Raw genomic sequence first — 26,278 nt, forward strand, 5'->3', positions numbered from 1 at the left:
TAATAAACATTGTATTGTAGTACGGGCGATTTTCCGCAACTCGACGACTGGCGCCTATTTTGCGTGACATTAATAAACATTATTACACCATAAATAAAATCAAAACAATTAGATACTGTATTGGTAGACTCAATTAATTATTTTCTAATTGGTCATGTTTATAGAATTCTTCAACTGAGTAAAAACATCGACAAGCAACCTTTGTTTTTATTTCTTTAATGAAACTTACTTACTTTATTTTCTTTTAGTCACTATCACAGCGTACTCACAATAGGCTTTAGTGCCATAGACGCAAATGGCACTTAAGTCCTTTATGCCAATTTCTAGCATTTTGAACATTTTACAAAAAACGAAACGACAGAAAATAGTAAGCGCGTTGCCGACCCTTCTTTATGTGTTGTATTATTTGTATTGTTTCTGTATTGAGGTGTGCAATAATAGTACATTACGATACAAGTGCGAAAAATAGGAAATTCGAAACGAGTGGCGATAAATTAAAACACGACCGAAGCACATGTATCGTACAACGTTTTACAGTACATATGGAACTTTAAATGTTCGACATAGTAACGTAATATGCTCATTTTCGCACTAGTGCGGTAAAGTAGCACCATATGTACTGTAAAGAATATTTGTAATAGAGAAGTATAGAACAAACTCGTCCATACAAAAAGAAAAAATGTCTTTCCACTTCTAATCTCCATGATTTTTTAGTATATTATTAACACAAAGAAAAACTAGGTTTATAAGTTTTTTTAATTTGCAAAACAATTTTATCTTTTATTTTATTTTTGTTTTCAAAAAAACGAAACCTATACACCTAGAATATATTATGCTGAAGCGATCGACATGAAAATCAAAGTGATTTGTCAAGATTTACATAGTTACTGGAAACCGTTAATGGAATTTCATAGGAAAAGTACCAATATTTCGTTCTCCCCTAACTATACTTCCCTCTTAACCTTCCGTATGCGCCTGTCAATAATTTGCCATTTATTTAGCAACCATGACATCTTCATGTTTAAGTTAAATTTGGTTGAATATGTCTTCTTATTTACTAGACTGATATTAGGTAATCTAGGTCTCCTTTCATACCTATCTCTACATATTACAAGCCGCCCCACCCGGCCCTAACAGCCCCCTAGTTCAATCAAAGTTGTTTAGACACCTTAACTTACGCACGCATCCGTGAGGTTATTACTTACATTTAAATTTAACGGTTTTATTAGAACGTCTTTGAATTTTTAAATTTAGAACTGTTGTTTTTGAATCAATATTAGAACATTTTTAGACTTAAATTAGATTTTCTGAAGAAACGTTTTTATAAGCTTCTTTATTATTTAGAAAAAGTGTATTTAAATAGGTTTAGTAAAATTGGTGATAATGATAAACGCGGTGCCGCTTGCTTGCTTCCTGTCTATGATACGTAAGTATTATTAAAATTATATGTTTTATTATAAACTATTTTTGACGACCGGTTTGGCCTAGTGGGTAGTGACCCTGCCTACGAAGCTGATGGTCCCGGGTTCAAATCCTGGTAAGGGCATTTATTCGTGTGATGAGCATGGATATTTGTTCCTGCGTCATGGGTGTTTTCTATGTATTTAAGTATTTATAAATATTTATATATTATATATATCGTTGTCTAAGTACCCTCAACACAAGCCTTATTGAGCTTACTGTGGGACTTAGTCAATTTGTGTAATAATGTCCTATAATATTTATTTATTTATTTATATATTGTACGTAGCGGTAAGTGCGTGCGACTTTCAATCCGTAGGTTGCGGGTTCAAAGCCCGGCTAGTACCAATGAGTTTTTCGAAATTTAGGTATGAATTATCCAAACGGTTCACAGGAAAATTCGACATATTACATAGACTTAAACCAAGGAACCAAACACCCCAAAGGTGCTGATTTTGCTTCTAATACTGGATTTTTTGGGTGGCATCGTCCAAGGGTTGAAATTATCGTACTTTAGCGTACGATAATGCTCTTTAGAACGTACATCCTAACGGAGCCCAAATTATCGTTCATGTACGATACTTAATTATCGCACGCCTGGCAACGCAGGAAAAATGACCGACTTCTAATTCTCATAGGAGGTGCAAACATGTACTGCTCGCTCTTAAGTTATTTATTTATAATACATACAAACATTACATTAACAAAACAAAATTTTAGACATTGCCTGGGAAATACAGACAAAATTAAATTATTTAAGCACAGAAAAGGATACGGCAAAATAAACATCATGTCCGAGGGAGCACACATGTACAACAAGTTACTTAGTGAAGTGAAAAATTGCAAATCATTAAAAATGTTTAAAACCAAGTTGAAGAAATATATCAGTGATAATGTATATTAAGTATCATCGACTAGCTGGATGTGATTGTAAACCACGTATGAAATTGTTTATAGTTTAAGCTCATTGTAAGTGAACTTTTGTTCTTTATGATTATGAGTAAGAAATAGTTATTTGTTTTACAAGGGGGCAAAAATGTTGTTTAACCGCTCGTGCTAATATTGATACACGAGCAAGCGAAAGACTCCAAAATTGAACCACGAGCGTAGCGAGTGGCTCGAGAAGTGGAATCTTGAGCGTTGCGAGGGTTTCAAGGCACGAGGGTTAAACAAACTTTGCCTCCGAGTGAAACACAACATTTTTCACCACACGAGGAAAATAAAAACTATGAAATAGCAAAAAAAAAAAAAACAAACAAACCAAATCAAATCCAAATGGACGTAATTAAATATTTATCATTCAAAATCATCATTTGAAAGTCAATTCTACCAGTTGGTGTGGTGAAAAAAATCTTTAAACCAATTTATTATGTCGAAGTGCATCCGCGTATTACTGTGGGACGTACTTTGTGTAACTGTGTAAAATTTTCCTATACTATTTATTTACTCTATTTTCATTACTTACTTCTATTTATTTACGCGTTTTTTTTTTTTCATAATACATTTAAACATAATTAGCTACTAACTTCATAACGTAATCGTGGCATATATAGGTATCCTTATTAAGAGTGTTATGGCAGCGATGCGGTCCAGTGAGTGTTAGGTCTTATACATAGCGGAGTATGAATGAATTCATGTTTATTTGAATCAAACGAGCGCATATACAAAGGTGTTATATTTTTGTTTTTTGAACGATCATTGTTTTGCCATGACTGGCGTACAAACTAAATTGACTATGTACACGAAACCTAACCTTACATACTACGAAAAGACAGTATGAAAAACATGTCGCATTTGACCACGGTTTTGATTTCACTACCACATTGACAAACGGTCTGTCCCTGGCCTAGTGGGTGGTCACCCTGCATATAAAGCCGATGGTCCCGGGATCAAATCGTGGTAAGGGTATTTATTCGTATGATGAGCACGGACATTTGTTCCCGAGTCCTTGGGTGTTTTCTATGTATTTAGTGTTTATAAATATTTATACATTATATATATCGTTGTCTAAGTACCTTCAACACAAGCAACTTAGTCAATTTGTGTAATAATGCTAATAATGTCCTATAATATTTATTTATATATATTTACCACATGTCCGATTTAGATAAAATTTAGTAGATAGAGTTGCCTATTGTGCACAATATAAGCGCAATTTCACCGTATGTCTGATGTCGTCCGCTAGCTGGTACGGGTGCCATTGTAGGTAAACTCCGTAGCACGCATCCGCGCCAGTTAGCAACGCTCATACTATTTTGTTTACCCGCTCACCTGCTCCATTTTACCGTATGTCTAAGGTCGTCCGCTAGCTGGCGCGGGTGCACGGAGCGGGCGCGCGCACGCGGGTGCCATTGTAGGTCAACTCCGACGCACGCGTTACTCATATATCCGAAGCTAATTTTATTTAGTCAATTATAAGATTTATAAGTAGATATGATATCCATCTTCATTGAATATTCTCTCTATTACAGTTCAACACTTAATGGAGTCACGCAACAATGCTTCGCAGTTATTTTTATGGAATCGATGTTAGGCTACGTTCACACTTTTCCACATCATTCTGTGGTTTTTAGGCTGTCCGCTAGCTGGCGCGGGTGCACGGAGCGGGCGCGCGCACGCGGGTGTCATTGTAGGTCAACTCCGACGCACGCGTCCGCGCCAGTTAGCGTTGCTCATACTATTTTTTGTTTACCCGCTCACCTGCTTGCAGCGGGTGAGTGGGTTAACGAAAAATAGTACGAGCAACGCGACGCATGCGACGGATTATACCTACAATGGCACCCGCGAACCCGCGCCAGCTAGCGGACAGCCTAAAAACCACAGAATGATGTGGAAAAGTGTGAACGTAGCCTAACATCGATTCCATAAAAATAACTGCGAAGCATTGTTGCGTGACTCCATTAAGTGTTTAACTGTAATAGAGAGAATATTCAATGAAGATGGATATCATATCTACTTATAAATCTTATAATTGACTAAATAAAATTAGCTTCCGATATATGAGTAACGCGTGCGTCGGAGTTGACCTACAATGGCACCCGCGTGCGCGCGCCCGCTCCGTGCACCCGCGCCAGCTAGCGGACAGCCTAAAAAACCACAGAATGATGTGGAAAAGTGTGAACGTAGCCTAACATCGATTCCATAAAAATAACTGCGAAGCATTGTTGCGTGACTCCATTAAGTGTTTAACTGTAATAGAGAGAATATTCAATGAAGATGGATATCATATCTACTTATAAATCTTATAATTGACTAAATAAAATTAGCTTCCGATATATGAGTAACGCGTGCGTCGGAGTTGACCTACAATGGCACCCGCGTGCGCGCGCCCGCTCCGTGCACCCGCGCCAGCTAGCGGACAGCCTAAAAACCACAGAATGATGTGGAAAAGTGTGAACGTAGCCTAACATCGATTCCATAAAAATAACTGCGAAGCATTGTTGCGTGACTCCATTAAGTGTTGAACTGTAATAGAGAGAATATTCAATGAAGATGGATATCATATCTACTTATAAATCTTATAATTGACTAAATAAAATTAGCTTCGGATATATGAGTAAGTAGGGTAAACCTGGGTAAACCGTCTATTACTGGCCACCTTCCAATAATTGGCTATTTTATGCTAATTAGGATGTTTAATATTCACACAAAGTTCATTTTCAGAACTAATATTATTATATTAATGTCTTTATTTACATAATAGATATATACAGAGGTATTACAGTACGATATAAATACTAAACTAAATTAATAATTAGCTTAAATCTAAAATAGGCCCTTGAGGCATTGTACCAAGGATGCTGGCGGCCTTTCCTCGTTGTATCGCAATACTGATACGCTGTGCGAGGAAGCCGCCAGCTCTTCGGTCACCACTTACGTCAACCAGACGCTTCGCGATTTCTGCAAAAAACTTGTGCGCGCTGTGAATTCTTATTTTAGCCATTTTAGTATAATGTGACCAGTTATTGGAAGGTGGCCAGTAATAACCGATTTACCCGATTTTATTTTGTACAGTCACGTCTGAAATTATCGTTACGGACAAAGTACCAAAAATATGTAAGACTAGGCGACTTTGACCAACTCTAAGGGCAAGCAAAACTCTCGCAACTACGCGAGCCAAGCGTCATCAACGCGACATCTGTTCGCCACGGGCACATTTCAGTCAGACTTGTACCGTATTGGCTTACATAGCCATGAAAAACGTTGTTGCCCTGCCTGACACTGTTTCTATAGTTTGTAATCGACTTTAAGGCCAATGTTGAAGGGCAAGTCCTTGCACACTTTATAATGTAGGACCTGGGCGACCAAAGTTTGCTCGGTTATAACTATTTATTGTAATATGGTGGTGTATAGGTGATAATCTTAACTACATTTTTTTACTTGTATAAAACAATAAAAATTACATATAAACTTGAACAAATAAATAAAGTTAGTCACCGGGCGAGATTCGAACCCGTAACACTTGTTTCTAGCCGTCCGCGTCTTAACCCGCTGGACCAGACGGACAGTGGCCGGCGACACGAAATTAGCGACCATATTCTGCGTCGAAAGAAAAACGCATGAAAACTCGAAAACACGCGTTTTCCCAAACATAAGACTAATCTAGATCGATTGTATACCCCTAAAAACCCCCATATACCAAATTTCAGCGAAATCGTTAGAGCCGTTTCCGAGATAACAGAAATATATATATATACAAGAATTGCTCGTTTAATATATATATACAAGAATTGCTCGTTTAAAGGTATAAGATATATTAGTGACTACTTAAAACACAAATGAAAATCACTACACCTTATAAAACAGTCCTCCGCCGCGTCTGTCTGTCTGTATGTTCGCGATAAACTCAAAAACTACTGAACGGATTTTCATGCCGTTTTCACCTATTAATAGAGGGACGCTTGAGGAAGGTTTAGGTGTATAATTTGTTAAGGTTCCGCACGAAGCCGGAGCGGGTCGTTAGTATTTAATAAAATAGCCGACGTAGCCCTGACAGCCGCTAAGCTTAAATGGGACTGGGCCGGACATATCTGCCATATGCCAAACGACTTGTGGGCCAAGCCAACTACCGAGTGGACACCAAACTTAGTGCGGCGTCTCGGCAGACCTCAAAGGAAATGGCGGCACGATCTTGATGTCTTTCGGAAAGATTTGTTAACTGCCATAGACCGAGACGCGTGGAAGAAAGCGAGAGAAGCCTTTGTCGAGCAGTGGAACACAATAGGCTAACAATTAATAATAAATAATCGCAACGCCGGACCGTGCTCGTCGACATCACTATCCCTTATGATGAGAATCTCGTGAAAGCCGAGAAGGACAAGTCCAGTAAGTACTTGACTCACGAGATAACAGCCATGTGGGATGTTGATTCGACGATCATTGTCCCGATAGTCGTTTCGGCGAACGGTCTGATAGCGAAGAGTCGACCAACATCTTGAGAGACTCTCGCTAGGTGGTTGGATCAAGGGTCAGATGCAGAAGGCGGTAGTTTTGGACACGGCGCGGATAGTCCGGCGGTTCCTTTCTCTGCAGCCCTGACCACCGGCAGCTTGGGCCCTGTTCCGCTGCTGGCGGCACCTTAGGTTAGGTTTTTATAACGTGTTTATATCTTTTGTATTGTTTTGTAAGTGTTTTTACATTTTAAATTTATATAGATATTATAAATGACTTAGCCTAAGTTCAAAAATAAATAAAGCAATAAAATAAAATTTGATTTGTACTTCCCACAACCGAATGACATAATCGCATAACCGAAATGAAGATAAGATATACATGTGGTTTCGACTGGTGTAAAAGTAATTGCAGTTAGATTTATGGATTGTACAAATTACAATGTGACATACATTTTGCAGTTGCATTACTTGGATTGCGTGCGTTATGTAACACAACTCATCGAACATCGCGGTTTGATACAATATCTTATTTACACATATAGATTAACAATACATATATTAAACATGATTTACGAATCTCGTTCAATAATATTGATTGTATTCGTTAAATAGTTATTTCTTTTACAAGGGGACAAAGTGGTTGTTTAACCGCTCGTGCTTATATTGATACTCGAGCAAGCTCGTGGTTCAAATTTGGATTTGAACCACGAGCGTAGCGTGTGGTTCGGGAAGTGGAATCTTGAGCGTTGCGAGGGTTGTATAGACCGTTACAAAACTGACTAATACATTTGGTATGGAATATGAAGTCAAAACGGGTACAATTTTTTTTTCTGAAAACCCCCCAAAAACGTGTCGAGATAAAACTAAGAGATGCTCAGCAGTGGACGACAGTAGGCTAAAATCATACTGATGGGAAGACATACCGAGTACCAAACAAGAGGAGTTCCAAATGGCCGAAGACCGTCTTGGACGCCCTAGGTACCGCTGGAGCGACGAAGTGCAAAAAAAACCTTTTCACCTCAGCAGCTCGAACAAGCCTACTATCGTCACTCCAGGGAGTGAGACAAAGCGGCTTATTAATTATATTTCTAAAAGCTTTCGTCATAATGATCATTTTCTCCAGTCTTTCATTTATGAATGTAAACAAATGTGGTTAACTTTACTTAATGTTGAATTTTTTTAACCTTTAATATGTTCCCACTACTGAGGTGAAAAGTTGTGTGTCACACCAGAGCAATTTTACATCTCTACGCTCAAGATTCTAACTTAGAATCTTTCGCTTACTCGGGACTCAAAATCAGAACTCGCAAGAAAAACCAACTTTCCTCTCTTGTTGCACAAATAACTATAGACAACTCGGCTCCGTCGACTGGACGGAAGTGGTTTTGGACAGAGAAGCATGGCGGTCTTTGGTGTCGGAGGCCAAGATCGACTTCGGGTCGCTGCGCCACGGCAGTAAGTAATAATAATAAATAATAAATAAATATTATAGGACATTATTACACAAATTGACTAAGTCCCACAGTAAGCTCAATAAGGCTTGTGTTGAGGGTACTTAGACAACGATATATATAATATATAAATATTTATAAATACTTAAATACATAGAAAACACCCATGACTCAGGAACAAATATCCATGCTCAACACACGAATAAATGCCCTTACCAGGATTTGAACCCGGGACCATCAGCTTCGTAGGCAGGGTCACTACCCACTAGGCCAAAACGGTCGTCAAACCACGGCAGTAAGTAAGTAACAACTACGCAGCCAAAGTCACAGGCAGAACTTAGTTTTATATCTAAAAGTACCCACTCAGTACAACCGTTTAAGAGTTACATAATACAGATTTTCCAGCATCCCAACAAGTTAGGTATTTCCTTGCTTTTCCAGTTTCTTCGTAACGACTGGTTAGGTAACGTGTGAGGTCCTAGGGTCCAGTTGTGTAACTATCGTTTATACTTTAGATATTTTATGGTTATTATTATTCATATAAATTCATTCATTATGATTCCGGTTGTTTATAAAATAACATTTTATAATGGTACAAGTTCACTTTCTATATCATTCTAATATACGTAGGTCACTAGATAAGTTTTGCAATATACAAATATGAAACAATGAGGTGGCCTATCGCATATATTTTATAAACTATAATTCCATAGACAATGTTTGGCCGGAAAACATTTAGTTTATCTTTAAATTTACAAATTTAAAAATAAATTTTAACTTTGAAAACGTCGGCGAGGGCTAAGGACGATTTACGTATATTTTATACAACATTTTCATTTCATACAAAGTTAAGATTTTTTAATAAGTAAATTTAAAAAGAAAGTAAACGTTTTCCGGCCAATCATTGTCTATGGAAATATAGTTTTAAAAAGTATATGTGATAGGCCCCCTCTTTGTTTCATATTTCTCTATTGCAAAACTTATCTAGTGAACTATGTATAAGTTTTAACGTATTTATATCAATTTTTTTTATACTACGTCGGTGGCAAACAAGCATACGGCCCGCCTGATGGTAAGCAGTCTCCGTAGCCTATGTAAGCCTGCAACTACAGAGGAGTTACATGCGCGTTGCCGACCCTAAACCCGCTCCCCCTCGTTGAGCTCTGGCAACCTTACTCACCGGCAGGAACACAACACTATGAGTAGGGTCTAGTTTTATTTGGCTGCGATTTAAATTCTACATACAGTATGTATCTGAACGTAAAGCAATTACTCAAACCCGTTAACATTCAGGTCATATTGAGCAACTTTTACTATGGGACCCCGAAATCGCAAAAAATTAACTGTCCTATAGGAAATTTCAACATCAGAGTATCAAAATACACTGTGGGCTGGTAAAACCCGACAGATTTTAACCACGCATTCCTGAGGTCATGAGGAGCAAAAAATTTTATATAAGTTTTGGGAAAATTCGGCAAAAAAAAATTTTTATCCGACAAAAAAAAAAATTGTTTTATTTTCCTTCATACGACACGTTATTTTTTCTTACATCTTGGCGAAAAAAAAAATTAGTTGCAACGAATAAGTAAAGTTTGTTTTATTTACACTAAAATTTGCGAGTTTTTTATAAAATTTTATGTCTGCCAATAGGTATGTCTAAACCAAGTCACATAGTAACAGCGTCGCAGCCATTGATGTACGTAATAGGGGTAGATGAGGTACCAGGCGCTCGATCGTGAGCCACAAAATATAGGTTCCGGGACCTATATTGAATTAGTCGTACGGGTGACGCTGAAGTGTCAACATTGTCATCAAATTCGATAAAATATTGCCAAAGAATGCCGTGTTGCGCCTTTTTCCAGTGCTTCAATAGCTCCAAGCACAAAAACAAAGCTCACGGTATCACTTTTCATTCGTAAGTACTGTTATAACATTTGAAAACATATTTTTTTCTAAATAAAATTAAAAATTTCCTTGTTATTGAGTGAGCGCGACAGCTAAATAATGCATTACCCATGTGAGTAACACGTTTATCCGAGTGTCAAGTAGGCCTGCCCACTTCATGCATTGTAGAGTCAGCAATTTTTTTTATAAATAATGCAACTTTTTAAATCATGTGCTCCTATTCCTTGAAACTATAGAATGTAACCGGTTTTTATTTTAATATACGAATAACCGGTTGTTAACCAAAAATTCAGTTTTTCTGATAGTATTGTTAAAACAATATCTTGCATTAACTTGAAATCCAAATATCGGGAATAGTCCATCAAAAATTACTAAATAGTACTTGTACAACAATAGGAAAACTATGGACAACATTTTTAACGAGAGCTCGATTTACAATTTTAATATGCGAGTTATAGTGTAGTTTTAAGATGTATTTATGTATGTTGAAAACTGTGTAAAAATATTTAGAACAGATATTAGATCAATCAAATTTAACCTTTTATCATAAACAAAAGAAATAAATAATAATCATCTCTATTTGTCAAGTAAAATGTATGATGACTGGTCTGGCCTAGTGGGCAGTGACCCTGCCTATAAAGCCGATGGTTCCGTCCCGGGTTCAAAGTTCTAATGATGGAATCCATGAAGAATTGAGGGAACACTTAAAGTCTTATAGGTACACATATAGTGATTTTTGTGGTTTTTGTTTACAAATTAAGCATTTTCATCCAAAAACTGGCAATTAGTGTAGTGGAACTGCTGATGATGAACAGAACGAAACTCCCTAACTACGTATTTACCGTTTGACTATTTGTTTTAATTTGTCCTCTTTGTAGAGCAACTAAGGTGATGAAAATGAAAATGATGAAAATCAGAACGAATACTTTAAATTGAACATTCTAATGTAAGGGCACGCTGCCGTCTCAAATCGAGAAAAGTGGGACTTTGCTAATTTCGCCTTCGATAGGGAATGATTTAAAAAAATATAACTTTTTGCAATTTTTTTAACCAAAAATGAGTATGAACGTTAAAAAAATTAAAACTATTATGTTTAGAGAAAAAACTTTAACTTGTTTCTATTTTAAAACGAGCTGCAGCAGTGGAAATGCCTAGCGTTGAATTGTGAAAATTAAAAATGATGTTCGGTTTCGTTTTTGATACAATTTTTTTCTCTCCATACATTATAATTTTCCTTTTTATACCGCCCTCTACGCATATTTTTTTTAATTGTATAGATAAACTATCGGTTTTACATATAAAATACATACGGTTTTACATATTTTATTTAGTGTGTTAGCGAAAAAATAATTGTTTTCCATAAAATAAATAAAGTGCCTATTTATTTTAATTTCGTATATATTCTATAAATATTTGTTTCCTGACGCTACCTTATAAAGACCGACGTTGAAGGCGCTTATTCCCATGACTTACAACTTGTCCAATATAAGTGAATCCGTATACGTATCGTAGCTATGAATAAACAAGGTTCACACTTTTATATTGGTTCTCTTGAGTCGTGCGCTCGGTGAACGATTGGAATATATAAATACCAGGAGTAACTACGAATTACCAGTGATTACAATATTGGCTCTTGTCAAGCGTACCTGTCTTTTCCGAAAAACCATCAGAAGTGAAACCCTGAAACCTCGAGATCCCTATCAACTAAGATCATATCGTTATACTGGTTTTCTCGAGGCGACACGTTAGTTGAACATAGTGAATAGTCGACCAGGGTTTCAGAAGTAAAAAACGAGGGTCAATTTCATGCTTTAAAAATATGATAGTCAATAATTTGATATTAATCTCAGTGCAACTCGCTCGCTCAGATATTTGCTTGAGAGAGACGGTCTAAGATTAGGTAATATCAAATCATTGATATTTTTTAAAAATCGAAATGACTTAATATCACTTTAAGACGACAATGTAAGAAGTATGTACGTCTCGCCTACACATTTGTATAATGTTATTAGTTTTTCTCTGTTGCACCTCGAGGAATACGCAAAATATAGGGGTCTCGCTTGCGCAGCACTGTTAACTATATTTGGTTATCCTTGTTGCTCGTTGTGCACATGTACATTATAATGGTGTGTAGTATTTGCAAATGTATGGGTGCTGGACCAGATTTTAGTTTTGTCAACTATTAACGTCACATATCTACCCCTTTTACTTATATCAATGGTCGCAGCCAAAAAGGAGTTTTTCACTAAGTTATTACAGAAACAATTTTTTACAAAAAATTTTCATTATCTCTAAAACAAGACCGATTTCAGAAAACTTTCTGTGACATTTTAGTCTCTAAATGCGGTCAAGAATACATCTTTTAAATCCGTCGGGTTTTATCAGCCCACGGTGTATATGAGACAGCCAAATTTTTTTTCGCGAATTCATGATTGGTCCCATAGTAAAAGCTGCTCAATATGACCTACACATTGACGGGTTTTAGTAATTGCTTTACGTTCAGATAAATACATACTGTATTTCGATACACTTACAACCTACTCGTAAACAGTATTATTACTATTGTTTAACATTAAACCTAGAGGTCATTTTTTTATACCACGTCGGTGACAAACAAGCATACGGCCCGCCTGATGGTAAGCAGTCACCGCAGCCTATGGACGCCTGCAACTCCAGAGGTGTTACATGGGCGTTGCAGACCCTTTAAAAACCTGTACACTCCTTTTTTGAAGAACCCCATACTTTAGACCCTCGGGAAGACCTCGGAAGGGAGCAACAACAACTATAATTATAATTATATTTTGAACCATTTGTTATTATGGATATTTCCGATATACCACCAAAAATATTTCTTGACACTTTTATTGCCGACTTTTATTACTTTCCTTAGCACTAAACTCAGTGTTTTTTCATCGATTTTCTTTGGCTACCTTCCGAGTGGCTACATATTATTGCATCGTCATCGGAAATACGAAAGTATGCCAAGTTTCAGCTCAATGGGAAATCGGGAAGTGGGTCAAAATTTAAAGTCAGTTTAGATATTTTGACAGGCGATCTTTACTTTTGCCAGAATTGACTATGGTGCCACAGTTTTTTTTTTTTTTTTTTTTTTTTTTTTTTTTTTTTTTTTTTTTTTTTTTTTTTTTTTTTTTTTTTTTTTTTTTTTTTAATAGGACATTATTACATCCCACAGTAAGCTCAATAAGGCTTGTGTTGAGGGTACTTAGACAACGATATATATATATAAATAATTATAAATACTTAAATACATAGAAAACACCCATGACTCAGGAACAAATATCCATGCTCATCACACGAATAAATGCCCTTACCAGGATTTGAACCCGGGACCATCGGCTTCATAGGCAGGGTCACTACCCACGAGGCCAGACCGGTCGTCAAGTAATAAAACAGTAAATTGCTAAAACCTACGTAAGAACATTCACATTTAATCACTATATTTACAAACCTGGTCCGCTTGGCTAGACAAGTATTTGGAGCATACATTTTGCATTTATTCATAATTGCATATGCACTAAGTCAGAAATATATACAAAGTTGCACTTATCACAACGTAATAGTTCAGTGTAATCATATTTAGTTAAGCGTGCGCGAGTAGAGACAGTTGTGTCGATATAGGTATTCATTAGGGAATCCAAATCGGTTATAACGGCAATCGATTTTAACCGATTATTTTGACAAAATTTCATAAGTCATAACCAATTTTTGGAAACTCAAATAACCGGTTACGTGTTATTTACAGTTATATATTTATGACGTCCGACTTTCAATCCGGAGGTCGTGGGTTCAAATCCTGGCTCGTACCAATGAGTTTTTCGGAACTTATGTACGAAATATCATTTGATATTTACCACTTGCTTTTCGGTGAAGGAAAACATCGTGAGGAAACCTGCATGCATCTGCGAAGAAATTCAAAGGTGTATGTGAAGTCCCCAATCCGCATTGGGCTAGCGTGGGGACTATAGCCCGAGCCCTCTCGCGCATGAGAGGAGGCCTGTGCCCAGCAGTGGGACGTATATAGGCTAAATTATTATTATTATTATTATTTATATATCTTTGATCTTCCAATGACTACAAAATCCTGTCTTTTTTGTATGTGATCCCTGTAACTACCTATATATTTTGTCATTCGTGTACTTTAATTACGAAACTATACCAATTTACTTCCCTTATTGATGGATGATGATAGATTGGTGGATGATGGAATCCTAGTTGTGTTTTAGCGAAAGTACTCATAGTATTGTGTTCCGGTGAGTAAAGTTGCCGGAGCTCAACGAGGGTGCGGGGTATTAGGGTCGGGAACGCGCATGCCACACCTTTGGAGTTGCAGGCGTCCATAGGCTACGGTAACCGTTTACCATCAGGCGGAGCGTATGCTTGTTCGCCATCAACGTAGTATTTAAAAAAAAACTACGTCCTTAGTATTATCCGTCCATGGCTTAATAGATTTAAACCAGTTATTATTTTCAGGGCCGCCCGGCGTACAATTTGACAACGCGTTACTCCAAATAGCCCCCGTGGACAAGACCAAGTGTCCCCTGGTCCGGGACTCGACTGACGTGCAGTTCCGCCTCTACACCAGGTATTTATTGCTTCCAAACATAACTTTAAAGTTATTATTTGCAAAAGAAATATCAGGGATAACATACGGCTTTTTGGTTGCGGGTTTTAGAATACAATAGGTACCTATTTCCTTGGATTTCACGGGCCTATAAATCTCAGTTTTTTGATAGGCTTGCGTGGGGATACATATCCCCAATACGTAGAGACCCCATGGAGAGCTCTAATGACATGTAGAACGCCTGCTGGAACGCGTTCACAGACGCAACAATAGACACCCGTGAACCGGTCGCAGCAGGCATTGGGACTATTGGAAAAAAAGTATTAGTATTCGGAGGATTTCTAGGAGATATTACACCGAACACCTACACACTTATAATGTTTTTTTTATTTCTCGGTACTATTTCAATTATTTGTTTTATTTAGAAACAATTATCACTTTTTAAATCTGCATCTTATTTAGTATTACCACTTCATCCACACTTCTACATCACACTCACCACGTGATCTGGGTTCCGACAGAATACCAGTGCTTTGCTCGAAAGAGTGAAGCGTATAGCTGAGTCGGCACCTTTTTGTTGTTGCTATGTACACAGTGTAACTACTGCAAGTTATTCCACTGTTCCACTGTTATGTCCTTGTCTCTAATGTTTATAAGATTTTGTATTTTGTTAATTGTGTATTCATCTGTTTGCTTACGTTTCTAAATTGTGTGTATTTCCAGCAATCAAATATACGCTTTCTCTATCTTCTATCTTATTGTCATATAAGCTTCTTTAACTTTTGAACCATAGGTCCAAAAAATATGAAAAAAATCTTGGAAGTAGAGCTTAAAAAAGACATTAAACGAAAACTATAGCGGATATGATGAGTTTAGCTGTTTTTGAGTTATCGCAAAAAGTTTCCCCTTTATAGTAAAAAGACGTACATCCACAGTTCATCCCTTGGTTGTTCAATCTACTATACTTTAAGCTCCAGTTTAGCTTATTGTGACGGAGGAGTAACTACGGAACCCTACTCTTAGCATGGCCCGACATGCTCTTGGCCGGCTTTTTTTTAAATTAGGTTGTTCTGCCCCAGGTACAACCCGACCCAATACCAAGAGCTGATCATCGGTGATGATGAGAAACTCTTCGCGTCCCACATGAACTTTAAAGAAAAGACCGTGTTATACTTCACAGCGTTCATGGAAGAACCTGACGATGGAAGCGGGTTGTTGGTCCGCGAAGGTATGTCTTGATAAGTGTTTGTTTCATTTTAGAAGTTATCTTAAGCCAACTATATAGTACGATTCATCTTTGCAATCCGTCGTAACAGATCGATCGAAACGACGGGTCGATAAAATATGTCAATATCGATAACGATTTACTTAATCGAAGACGAAAACCCGTGCAATCAGGAATTTCGTAACGATCTAATGATAAATCGACATTGTTAAGGGGTTAACTCATGGTACGATTCATCTTTACAATCCGTCGTTACAGACAGATCGAAACGACAAACAAACAAACAAACATTTATTCAGTAAATAGGCCACAGGGGCACTTTTACATGTAACATTTTTACAATCATAAAAATACGGCGGATTGATAGTGTATGTTAATATCGTTAACGATTTATTTAATCGAAGACGATATCGGAAATCGCTACTAAAACACGTGCAATCATGAATATCGTAACGATGAATCGCCATTTCGACAGATCAATTTGCGACCAACGATTTGCTTTTTGTCTCATTCTTGAAGCAGGTGCCGCACGCGCATCAATCGTAACGACCAATTGCTCCTTGTGTCGACTGGCATTTTCAAAGCGACCGATCGTCACGATTTTCGTCAAATTGATCGAAGCGATTAATCATGCCATAAATAGGAGGTTTTACTCAAAATCAAAATTTGCAAACCGTTTTTCGACACCTTGTTGGCATCACATGAGCTGAAATTTGGTATAATTAGGAAAGACCGGCAGCATATTATGATGACATCGCTGATCTGACGATGGAGACTGCAGGATTAGCAGCTCTGTGTTGAAATAACACAACCTCATTGAGTTAAGGTTGGTCAAAGTGAAAAAGACAGACTTCCCGAAACATGTCGCGCGAGTGACTAAAAACAAATCATTTAAAATTAACTGAATATATTTTTTGCATAGTAGTTTTTTTACAAGCTTTTATTTAACTTGCATGTTTGTAAGAGTCAATTTTTGCAAGTTAAATTTGACCTTTGCATATACATGTGTAAGTCGGGTGACAATGCAATATTATGACTGCAATACCATCGAGCTGATCTGATGCTGGAGACAGGAGGTGGCAATATGGACTCTGTGATAAAACAACGCAACCTAATTGTGTTTGGGGTTTTTAGAATTGTCTCGACGATTATCAGTTGCCTGAGGAAAGAAAAGTACAGTTAGCGATGAAAGCTTGTACCAAAAATGCAATTTTTGCCAAAAACTTATTAATATTTACAAATTACTCGTTCAGCATATATGTTACGAGGCGACGTGAACTTCATAATTCTGGACGTGTCCCAACTGGAGGCTGGTCCTTGGTACTTCACCGCGGCGGACAACACTTGGTACATCGGTCGTTTTGCTGCTAAATTCATCGACTACCTAGTTTCCAGGTTAGTTTTTATAAAGATACTATTCTTAATACCTACATAATAATACAGAGCGACCTTCAACGCGCCGAAGAAACAACACAAGGGTTGACTACGCCTAGAAATTATTTTTCTCAAAGATGTTCGGAAACAGTCGCATTTTGTTCGTAAATCGAAGATTTACAAGCTTTTATTTAACTTGTCGTGTCAGTATGTATGTTTGTTAGTGTGTTAGAGTGGGTCAAATCTTAGAAGCTAAGTTTGAACCACTTCCCGATTTCCGATTGAGCTGAAAATTTGCATACATATGTAAGTCGGGTGACAATGCAATATTGTGAGGTATCTATAGGAACCCTGTGAACCTGTGATGAAACAACGCAACCTAATTGTGTTTAGGGTTCTTAGAATTGTCTCGATAGTTGCCTGTGGTAAGAAAAGTGCAGTCAGTAATGAAATGTTGTACCAAAAATTAAATTTTTGCCCAGAACATATTTATTATATTACATATATCGTTGTCTAAGTACCCTCAAAACAAGCCTTATTGAGCTTACTGTGGGACTTAGTCAATTTGTGTAATAATGTCCTATAATATTTATTTATTTATCCCAGCGTCGACAACGGAAGTAGCGGACAAAAATGAAATTCATATGATTCATTTTACTGTGTTTGCGCGATTGTATTTACTCACATGTTCAAGAAAAGCACTATGGATAAGTACCTCAGTAGAAACAGGCATTTTCTGTTTCGGACCTTTTGCATCTAGGTACAGTCAGCGTCAAATACTTCGTAGCAGTCAAAGTGGCCAAATAGTTCGGTACACCATACTAAATATATGGTGTACCGAACTATTTGGCTACTTTGACTGCTACGAAGTATTTGACGCTGACTGTACCTCAGAAAATGCCTTTCTTTGCAACCCTCGGCAATAAAGTACTATTATTAAAATGGCCCGGCGAGCGCGTTTGACGGACCGGACCAGAGGCTCTCACCGTAATAATTTGGCTATAATTTTATTAAAATTGTTATTTGTGTTTTAAGCAAATAAATTATAAACTGGTCGATATTTCTCTCGTATTATATGACATTTATTTGAGTTCATAATGTGTTACAGAGGCTTGGATCTGTCGAAGACACATCTGGTCGGGCACAGTTTGGGTGCGCACGCGGCGGGGGTGGCGGGCGCATACATAACTTCAGGTAAAATATACTAGAGTCGGACTAAGATAACTCTGCTTAGCATTTGGTATGACAAAGTATAGTATTGTCTTTATTAATGTCAAATTCAAATGAAAAATTTGTAAAGACCTTACTTTGTTCTATTAAAAAAAGGTTAACTAAGATGGAGTCTAGGTAAGCATAGTTTAAAAGGCGTACGCAACGAACGAACTCCAATGATAAGCATTAATAAAACTAATATTGTATGAAAATTTTGATTTTTTTCTACCGTAATACAAGGAAGTGTAAGTATAGATACACAAATCGTTTATAATTTTTTAACTTAATTATTTATTTAAGTTAATTAGGGGAAGATTGGCATATAATATGTTTCATCAGGAAGATAAAAAAAGAAAGAAGGTTAACAAAGAGAGTGTATAAGGGAGAAGTAGAAGAGGGAGCTGGAAGGGGTAGACCTCGGTGGACTTTCTCTGATATAATCGGGGAAATCCTGAAGAAAAGCCAGGTCAAGAGCACCCTAAACCGACGAGCGTGTATGAGGAATGTCATGAAAGTGAAGGAAGCGAAAGAGGTATGTCAGGATCGTAGCAAGTGGAAATCCGTGGTCTCTGCCTACCCCTTCGGGAAATAGGCGTGATTATATGTATGTATGTATTAGGAAGATCGCCATCGGGCAAGGACTTTTGTATACGTATTTTGATCAGACACAGATAGGAAGACCTTTGCTCCTTCTGCTCCACCCTCCTATAAGTGGAGTATGTGTACAAACGCAAGAGGTTTAAACGACGAAAAAGCTGGTAGATGATCTTACCAGATAGACGGTCTTCACCACATTGACCTTATATGTGTCGAATTTATGTTAATTTATCAATTCTTATCAGGTCGCGTCTCAAGAATCACCGGTTTGGACCCCGCCGGGCCGCTTTTCACTAAGTTACCGCTCGAACAGCGCTTGGACCCCTCGGATGCCCACTTTGTAGATGTCATACACACTGACGCTGGGATATTTGGTGGGTATTTTTTTTTCTAAGACCTTTTTGCCCTAACTTAGTGTCCAACTGCTGGGCAAAGGCCTCCCCTCGTTTTCTCCACTTGCGACCCTGTCGTTAGTATTTTTCCACCTATACATAATAGATTTCCTACCAAAATAAATAATAGTATTTCATTACAATGGAAAGTCCGCCTCGAACGGAATTACCTCACCTCGGGTGATTGACATCAAATTGACAGAATCTTAGATTAGCAATACGAAAACGAAAAGATCAAAAAGCCAATATATTATACTACATAATTTATTAGCTCCATTTCTGGAATTATAAATATAAGTATTTTATATATATTAATTCAATTATTCGCAGGCTTCCCAGTTTCCTTAGGACATGCGGACTTCTACCCCAACGGTGGGATCAGCCCACAGCCGGGCTGCGAGCTGGAAGTGGTTCTACATCAGCAACAGTTCTTCAACAAATGTACGTATTGTCCCAACTAGCCCACAGGTCGGCTTGTACCCCAACGGTGGGATCAGCCCGCATTCGGGCTGCGAGCTGGAAGTGGTTCTCCATCAACATCAGTTCTTCAACAAATGTACGTATTGTTAGGCATTCATACACAACTTTACGGGGACTACTACCTTTTTAAAAATGGTGACAATACCTATACCCGTAACTGTTTCTTGCATGAACAATTGGGCATCCAAATTTACTGGGAAACCGTTTCCTTATCATAGCTTCCTGTTCTCACTCATCGTATGGGCTCGCTTCGTTCGTCGTCTCATCTAACTGCGCACCGACTAGCGAATTTTCAAGGAGAAATTGAAACGAATCATTAAATATTTCTAAAACCTCAATTTTAGATTCGAATGGCCTTATAAAATACAGCCGTATTAAATTTTTCTGTATTTTATAAGCCCGTTAAAATTTAAATTCGGGTTATTCTAGTAATTTAATTGGGAGATTGAAATGCTGGAGTAGATGAATGTATATGCATATCACATTATTGCACGTAATCAAGTTAATACAAAAAAGGCAAAGTAAAACATGTAAGTAGGTATATGTATAAAGGCGAACTTTTCCATAAAAGGGGATCTTTCAGCTAACGTTTGTTAAATGAGAAAGAACAAACACTTAAAGGTGAAAGACAACTTTATAAGAATATATATAACGATGTAATTATTATAAATATTAAGGTAACTAAGGTAACCCTCCCTAACTAACCTACTAACCCAACTAACCCCTTTCCAGTTTTCTGCAGCCACTGGCGCTCGTACATGTTCTACGCTGAATCAGTCTTAAGACCCGAGGCCTTCATCGCGTCCCCGTGCGAATCCTGGAAGGCCTACAAGAGCGGGGCGTGTGCGTACTCGAGACGCAAGCGGTCGCACTTGCCCCATATGGGGGTCGCGGCTGACCCTACGTAAGATTGGTCTATTGATGTAGTCATTAAAAGCATGATTGATGTATAAGTCACTCACAGTAACTGTATTTATTGATTGCATGTCAATAATTATTAATAATTACGTATTAGAAGTAGTGTCCAACCGAAACCAGTGTTTTTGCCGAAACCGGAGTCAAAGGTTTTGCTCTAGTTTCGGCCGATATTAGGCTTATTTATTTAAGATTAGAATTTTTCTATCTTCAAAAGTAGTGGTAATTTACTTTTTCCTCCGAAATGCTAGGGTTCCTATGATATCTAATATTGCGGTACAATAATATCTACACGACACTATAATTCAGTGCACAGTTACTCAGATTTAATTTTGGAGGAAATAAGTTACAACTACTTACGAGGTTATAAAATTTCTTATCTGAAAAGAAAACGGGATAAAGTGGTGACAATATTTGGTGGTGGGGTACATAAGATTATTATTGGTCAATTGATCACTCTTGAAAAACATACGTCAAAAATGTCATTCCATCAACTTATGGAAGGTAAAGGTAAGGAATAGAATCTCCATATACCAAAAAGTGTCCGTCAAAAAACCTTAAACAGGTGGCTCTACAATACCTAGAATACTTGAAAAAAACTCAAATCATAGACAGCGCACTTCACTCCGTCAGAAACGCCTAGGTTCTTAGCTACTCTAGCGCTGGTCTGGAGAGATTTGGAACTATTATTTATAGGACACTATTGCAACAGTTCTGCCTGTGGAGATTGTATTCCTTGCTTCCACCTTCCATACGTCAACTCACTGCGCACTAGTGTCGGACCAAGCTAACTCTGCATACAACGACAAAGTGTGGCAATGACATCATTAATGTCAAATTTCTATGAAAATATGACATTTATAATGACACTCCCTCATTTTGTTCTGTTAAATGCGGCGCAAACTCAGCTTAGATAGACTATATGCTAATTTTGTAAATATAATCTACACTCATTCCATCCCTTTCACACTTTTCAGGTGACAGAAACATGAAAACGCAAGGGTACTACACATTTGACTTACTACCCGTCAAAGCAGACGCGAAGAATCTGTCAAAAAGAACTGACATACACAAACATAAAACACAAATGATACAACTGGATTCAACATATGAAAATAACATGAGACAAATACCACAAAAAGACATAAATGATGACTCACACTCGATTAATAATTTGAGAAGAATGACATTAAACCAAGACAAAGTAAACAAGAAAGCACACAAATATGATATGAACAATAAAGACTCTTACAAAGCAACTACATTTGTTCCTAATGAAAATATAAATGTAGATAAACATGAAACAGATATAGATTCGACATCTGATGAAGAAACTTACGAATCGAGCTTCGATTTAACGGCAGAAGAGGCAGATTTAGAAACTACACTGACACGTTTTAAATTAAAAAACATAGACAATAAAGAAAAGACTACAAAACATAACAAGTATCAAGATATCAATATAAAAAGAACAACATTAATAGACTCATTTGAAAACTCAAATTTAGGCTTGAATTTAAAAGAGACATACTCAATTTCCGATTTAAACACAACTAAAGCAAAATCAAATGTGAAAAAACGTCAAAAAAGATTCATAAACATCTTCCAAAAATCAGAGGCAGCCGAAAACGAAAACTTCCTATTTAAAATTTTGGAATTCTTGAATAAGAATCGTAGACATGCTTTACCTGTCTTCACGGTCATGAGAGAAATAAATACTTTGGTCAAAAGTGCTAATGGAGAATTGAATCATTCGACTAAGGAAAGGAATAATTATATAGGACTTAATCCTCCCGTGTTGCCTTTGGCTACTTATAATTTGGAGTTGGGCAGCGATTCGAAAGTGAAGGCTTTTGTGAAAAGGTTGCTAGGGTTGAAGGTCGAGGGAGATCGGTTGACTATCACTGGGAAATAAAAATTAATCTACATTCCGACGATAAAAAAACCAAATTAAATTTGGAGGAGTTATGGTAGTTTATGTGACTGCTACATAATGAAAGGTATTACAATACGGGTGTGGGTTTTTGAAACGGATGAAATGAGTTTCATAAAAGGATCACACAAGTGTTTTAATGCCTAATTATGTACAGTTACACTACTTTTATCTACAAACAATGTGTGTATATATATTATAGGCTCTCTGAAGTATATTGCCACCACAGATACAGGTTTCTTAATATAGGCAGTTAGATTATCGTTTCTGAATATATTATAGGCAGGTTAGGACATGGATGTAGATAAACATATTTTATACCATTCAGACAAAACAAAATGCTGCATTTACATGGTGGGAAACAGCTAAGGTGCAAGACGCACTTATGCAGCAGAATGAGATGCATATATGATAGTTTGACCTTTGAAACATCATCTAAAGCCTACTATATAAAGATATACTTAAACATGTTAAGGCTTAGTGTAAGCTTCTGCAGTTGATTATCATACTGTATTATAGTAAAGTTTGTGAATACGTCACTTTTTAATCCCCGACGCAAAAATGTATTTGACGCTAATGTCTGTCTGTCTGTGGCATTGTATCGGATGCACCGAGTTCTATGCGGTTTTTTTACGTGAAAGCGAGTTTACTTGCCGTGTTTCTGAACTATATTTGATAGAAATTCATCCAGCAGTTTGAAATTAGTGGCATAAAATGGATTTTTTTGGTATTTAGCATAGGGCTTTTTTTATTTTAATACAATATTTAGTTATAGCACATACTATGTGCTGAGGCAACTATTTAAAAGCGATGATTCATTTCACGTGGCAAAACTGCGAACTTTCGAGGGCTTAGATCTTTTACTATTTGACGTTTGTCAGCTTTTAAGCAACTATTATATGTCCCATATAAGCGAGCGCCTCTGTCATGTACACAGCCTATACACCTAGCTTAAGCGGGTCTCTATTGTTATCCATAAAGTCTTAAGTCATCATGTATTGCTTATCCGCATTTTGGTTAGTCATATTATGTTTTTTTCTCAGAAACCCGTAACTTTTCAGGATTGCCATAAAACAAACCTAACCTATTTAAAGGGTAACCTTACGAAAATCCTGAAAAGTTAACGGTTTCAAAGTTATGACTAATGATAATCTGACAATCATTACATTATGACTTACAATAATTATATCAAACAATACGGGATACGGGCTTATGCATGAGCAATGTGATTAAAAGCACAAACATTGTTTTAAGCATAAACGAGGCAATGTAAATTAATTAATTAAGTAAAGTATTCATGAATAAAAGTATTTCCAATTATTTATTATAATTCAAGATACGTTATAGGCGTTCCAAATATGAAATGCCTTGCGAAAAATTGTACAAGTTGCTTTTAGTCGCACCTGGGCAAGAGAGAAATATGCACGTGCTAACGAGCTCCCGCTCACCGAAAGAGAAAGAGACAATCTCATATTTAACAACGAGTATGACAAAGATGAATGGAATGCGAAAATAAATCAAAAATTAAAAATTTCTTCGTAGGTATAGAAATACATAAGTATTTTTTGTGCTAAGAATAAATAATAGTACTACCGTACAGAAAGGAAACTCCCTACAAAGCCGATGCATGTTGTCCCTTTCTAATGTATGGAGCTATCCCTTTCGGCTATTAAGGGTTGTCACAATTCATGTGTAATTATCTTATCCGTGTCTGTGCACGCCAAGGGACGTCAAGTTGTGCCAACCCTAATAATTGCTCGGAGCAATGCTGAGCCGAACGGAGCCGAGAAAACCCGAACGCTCTAGTTTCCTTCTCCTGGTATGAGTATAACATATTTATATATAGATATATAATATCTTTGTCTATAAACGGAGAATTCTCAGTAGCTTCGTCGGTAGAGCGGCGGTCGGGAAACTTTTAAATTAAAGAATCTTTTAACGCGATAGGGAGCGTGCATAAACTGTAGGGGGCAGCACGGGAGACGTCAGATTTTTAGCGCGAGGTGTAAATATGAAGTTTACGCTTACAATGTAGCCCATAATATGGCACTACTATGCATATGAAAACGTACTTGAACGGTAGATGGCAGCACTTGCTTTGGCGTGAAGTGTCAATGTACAGTCAACCAATTTGATTCCTAGGCCACTATAGAACCATGCCATAATGACTTCTACGACAGTGCTTATTGAGTGATGCGTGTCAAGTATCTAGTAATTAAAGCGACAAGGTTCTATAGTTGCCTAGGATTCAAATTGGTTGACTGTACATGCTTATGGTTCCGATTCAGGCCACAAGATGGCAGACCTTCCAACGCGCACGGTCCCAAATGCAGCACCTAAATTACTACAATATTTTCGATATCTGATAATAATTATTAGAGATGCAACGAATAGTGGCTTAGCCGAATACCGAATATCCGGCTAAGCCATCGGCCGAATAGCCGAATATTCGGCTGAAAGATTTACCTAAAATGAATTAAATTCGAAACGCGCGCGTGCGTGCGCTGTGCAAGTTGCAACTTGTTTCTCGCTGTAGGCAGTCTTTTATAGAAATTGCGCTTATTCTACACGCAGTGCGTATTGAATTGCGCACATTGCGCCGCGTTAGTTTTTGTCGTGTGTGTAAAAAAAATTATTTTGTAATATTTTTCTCATGTTTTTGTACTATCTATGAATTTAAAGGTAGTCTGGAAGATTATACTGATCTTAATAATTGATTACTTGTAGTTTGTTACTTTTTTATCTGCGTGTTAACTTACTATTCGGTATCCGGCCGAATACTATGCCATTCCTCGCCTGTCTGCCAACAAACCATACTCTGGTTTGGCGGAAGTTGTGATTTAGTTTTAAGGTTTGTCTTTTGAATAAACATTTATTTCATTAAAAAAAAAACATTTATTTCATTATTCGGTATTCGGCCGTGATATTGAGGCCGAATAGGCCGGATACCGAATAATGGCCGAATATTCGTTGGCTCTCTAATAATTATCTGATCCTAACAACACTCATGTGCCGTTTCTTGCAGGCTACGCGGTAACTTTTACCTGATGACTCGTCGCCAATCCCCCTTCTCCATTGAATAAATATATTCATATAAGTTTTAGTTATATTCATAAGATGTACATTATTTAAAATATATATTGTTGTAGATTTAAATCTGTGTTTTTATTTATTACTGGCATTACTGTAAGTGCCACAATGTCCTAGTAGTCCACAGGCCATTAGTGTGTTAAGTATATTATAGTACCCAAACTGAGCCCAACGAGGCCTTTTAGAATACGATATGATACATATGATGCGGACCCTAGGTCCAGTAGGGGGGCAGCGTATATATCGCCTGGGTCCTAGGAAGGGGCAG

The 26,278-nt window shown here is 37.3% G+C and overlaps 2 protein-coding genes across 5 annotated transcripts in view; one reads left to right on the forward strand and one right to left on the reverse strand.

Moving 5' to 3' along the window:
• Positions 1-26,278, reverse strand: part of LOC133531462 (double-stranded RNA-specific editase Adar) — a 74,133-nt gene that overhangs the window by 9,030 nt on the left and 38,825 nt on the right. The gene's annotated exons all lie outside the window — the stretch shown is intronic.
• On the forward strand, positions 1,051-26,076 carry LOC133531468 (pancreatic lipase-related protein 3-like). Of its 2 annotated transcripts, XM_061869712.1 has the most exons (9): positions 1,051-1,426; positions 14,702-14,813; positions 15,872-16,020; positions 17,271-17,412; positions 18,500-18,585; positions 19,446-19,574; positions 19,923-20,033; positions 20,805-20,976; positions 21,965-22,058. In XM_061869712.1, the coding sequence occupies exons 1-9, from the start codon at positions 1,384-1,386 to the stop codon at positions 21,966-21,968; spliced, it is 948 nt and encodes a 315-aa protein (XP_061725696.1). In that variant the 5' UTR covers positions 1,051-1,383; the 3' UTR covers positions 21,969-22,058. The 2 variants fall into 2 exon arrangements, with proteins under 2 accessions (XP_061725696.1, XP_061725695.1); XM_061869711.1 differs by lacking the exon at positions 20,805-20,976 and having other exon boundaries at positions 21,965-26,076.

This window comes from Cydia pomonella, chromosome 25 (assembly GCF_033807575.1).
Source record: "Cydia pomonella isolate Wapato2018A chromosome 25, ilCydPomo1, whole genome shotgun sequence".
NCBI classification, from domain to species: Eukaryota; Metazoa; Arthropoda; class Insecta; order Lepidoptera; family Tortricidae; genus Cydia; species Cydia pomonella.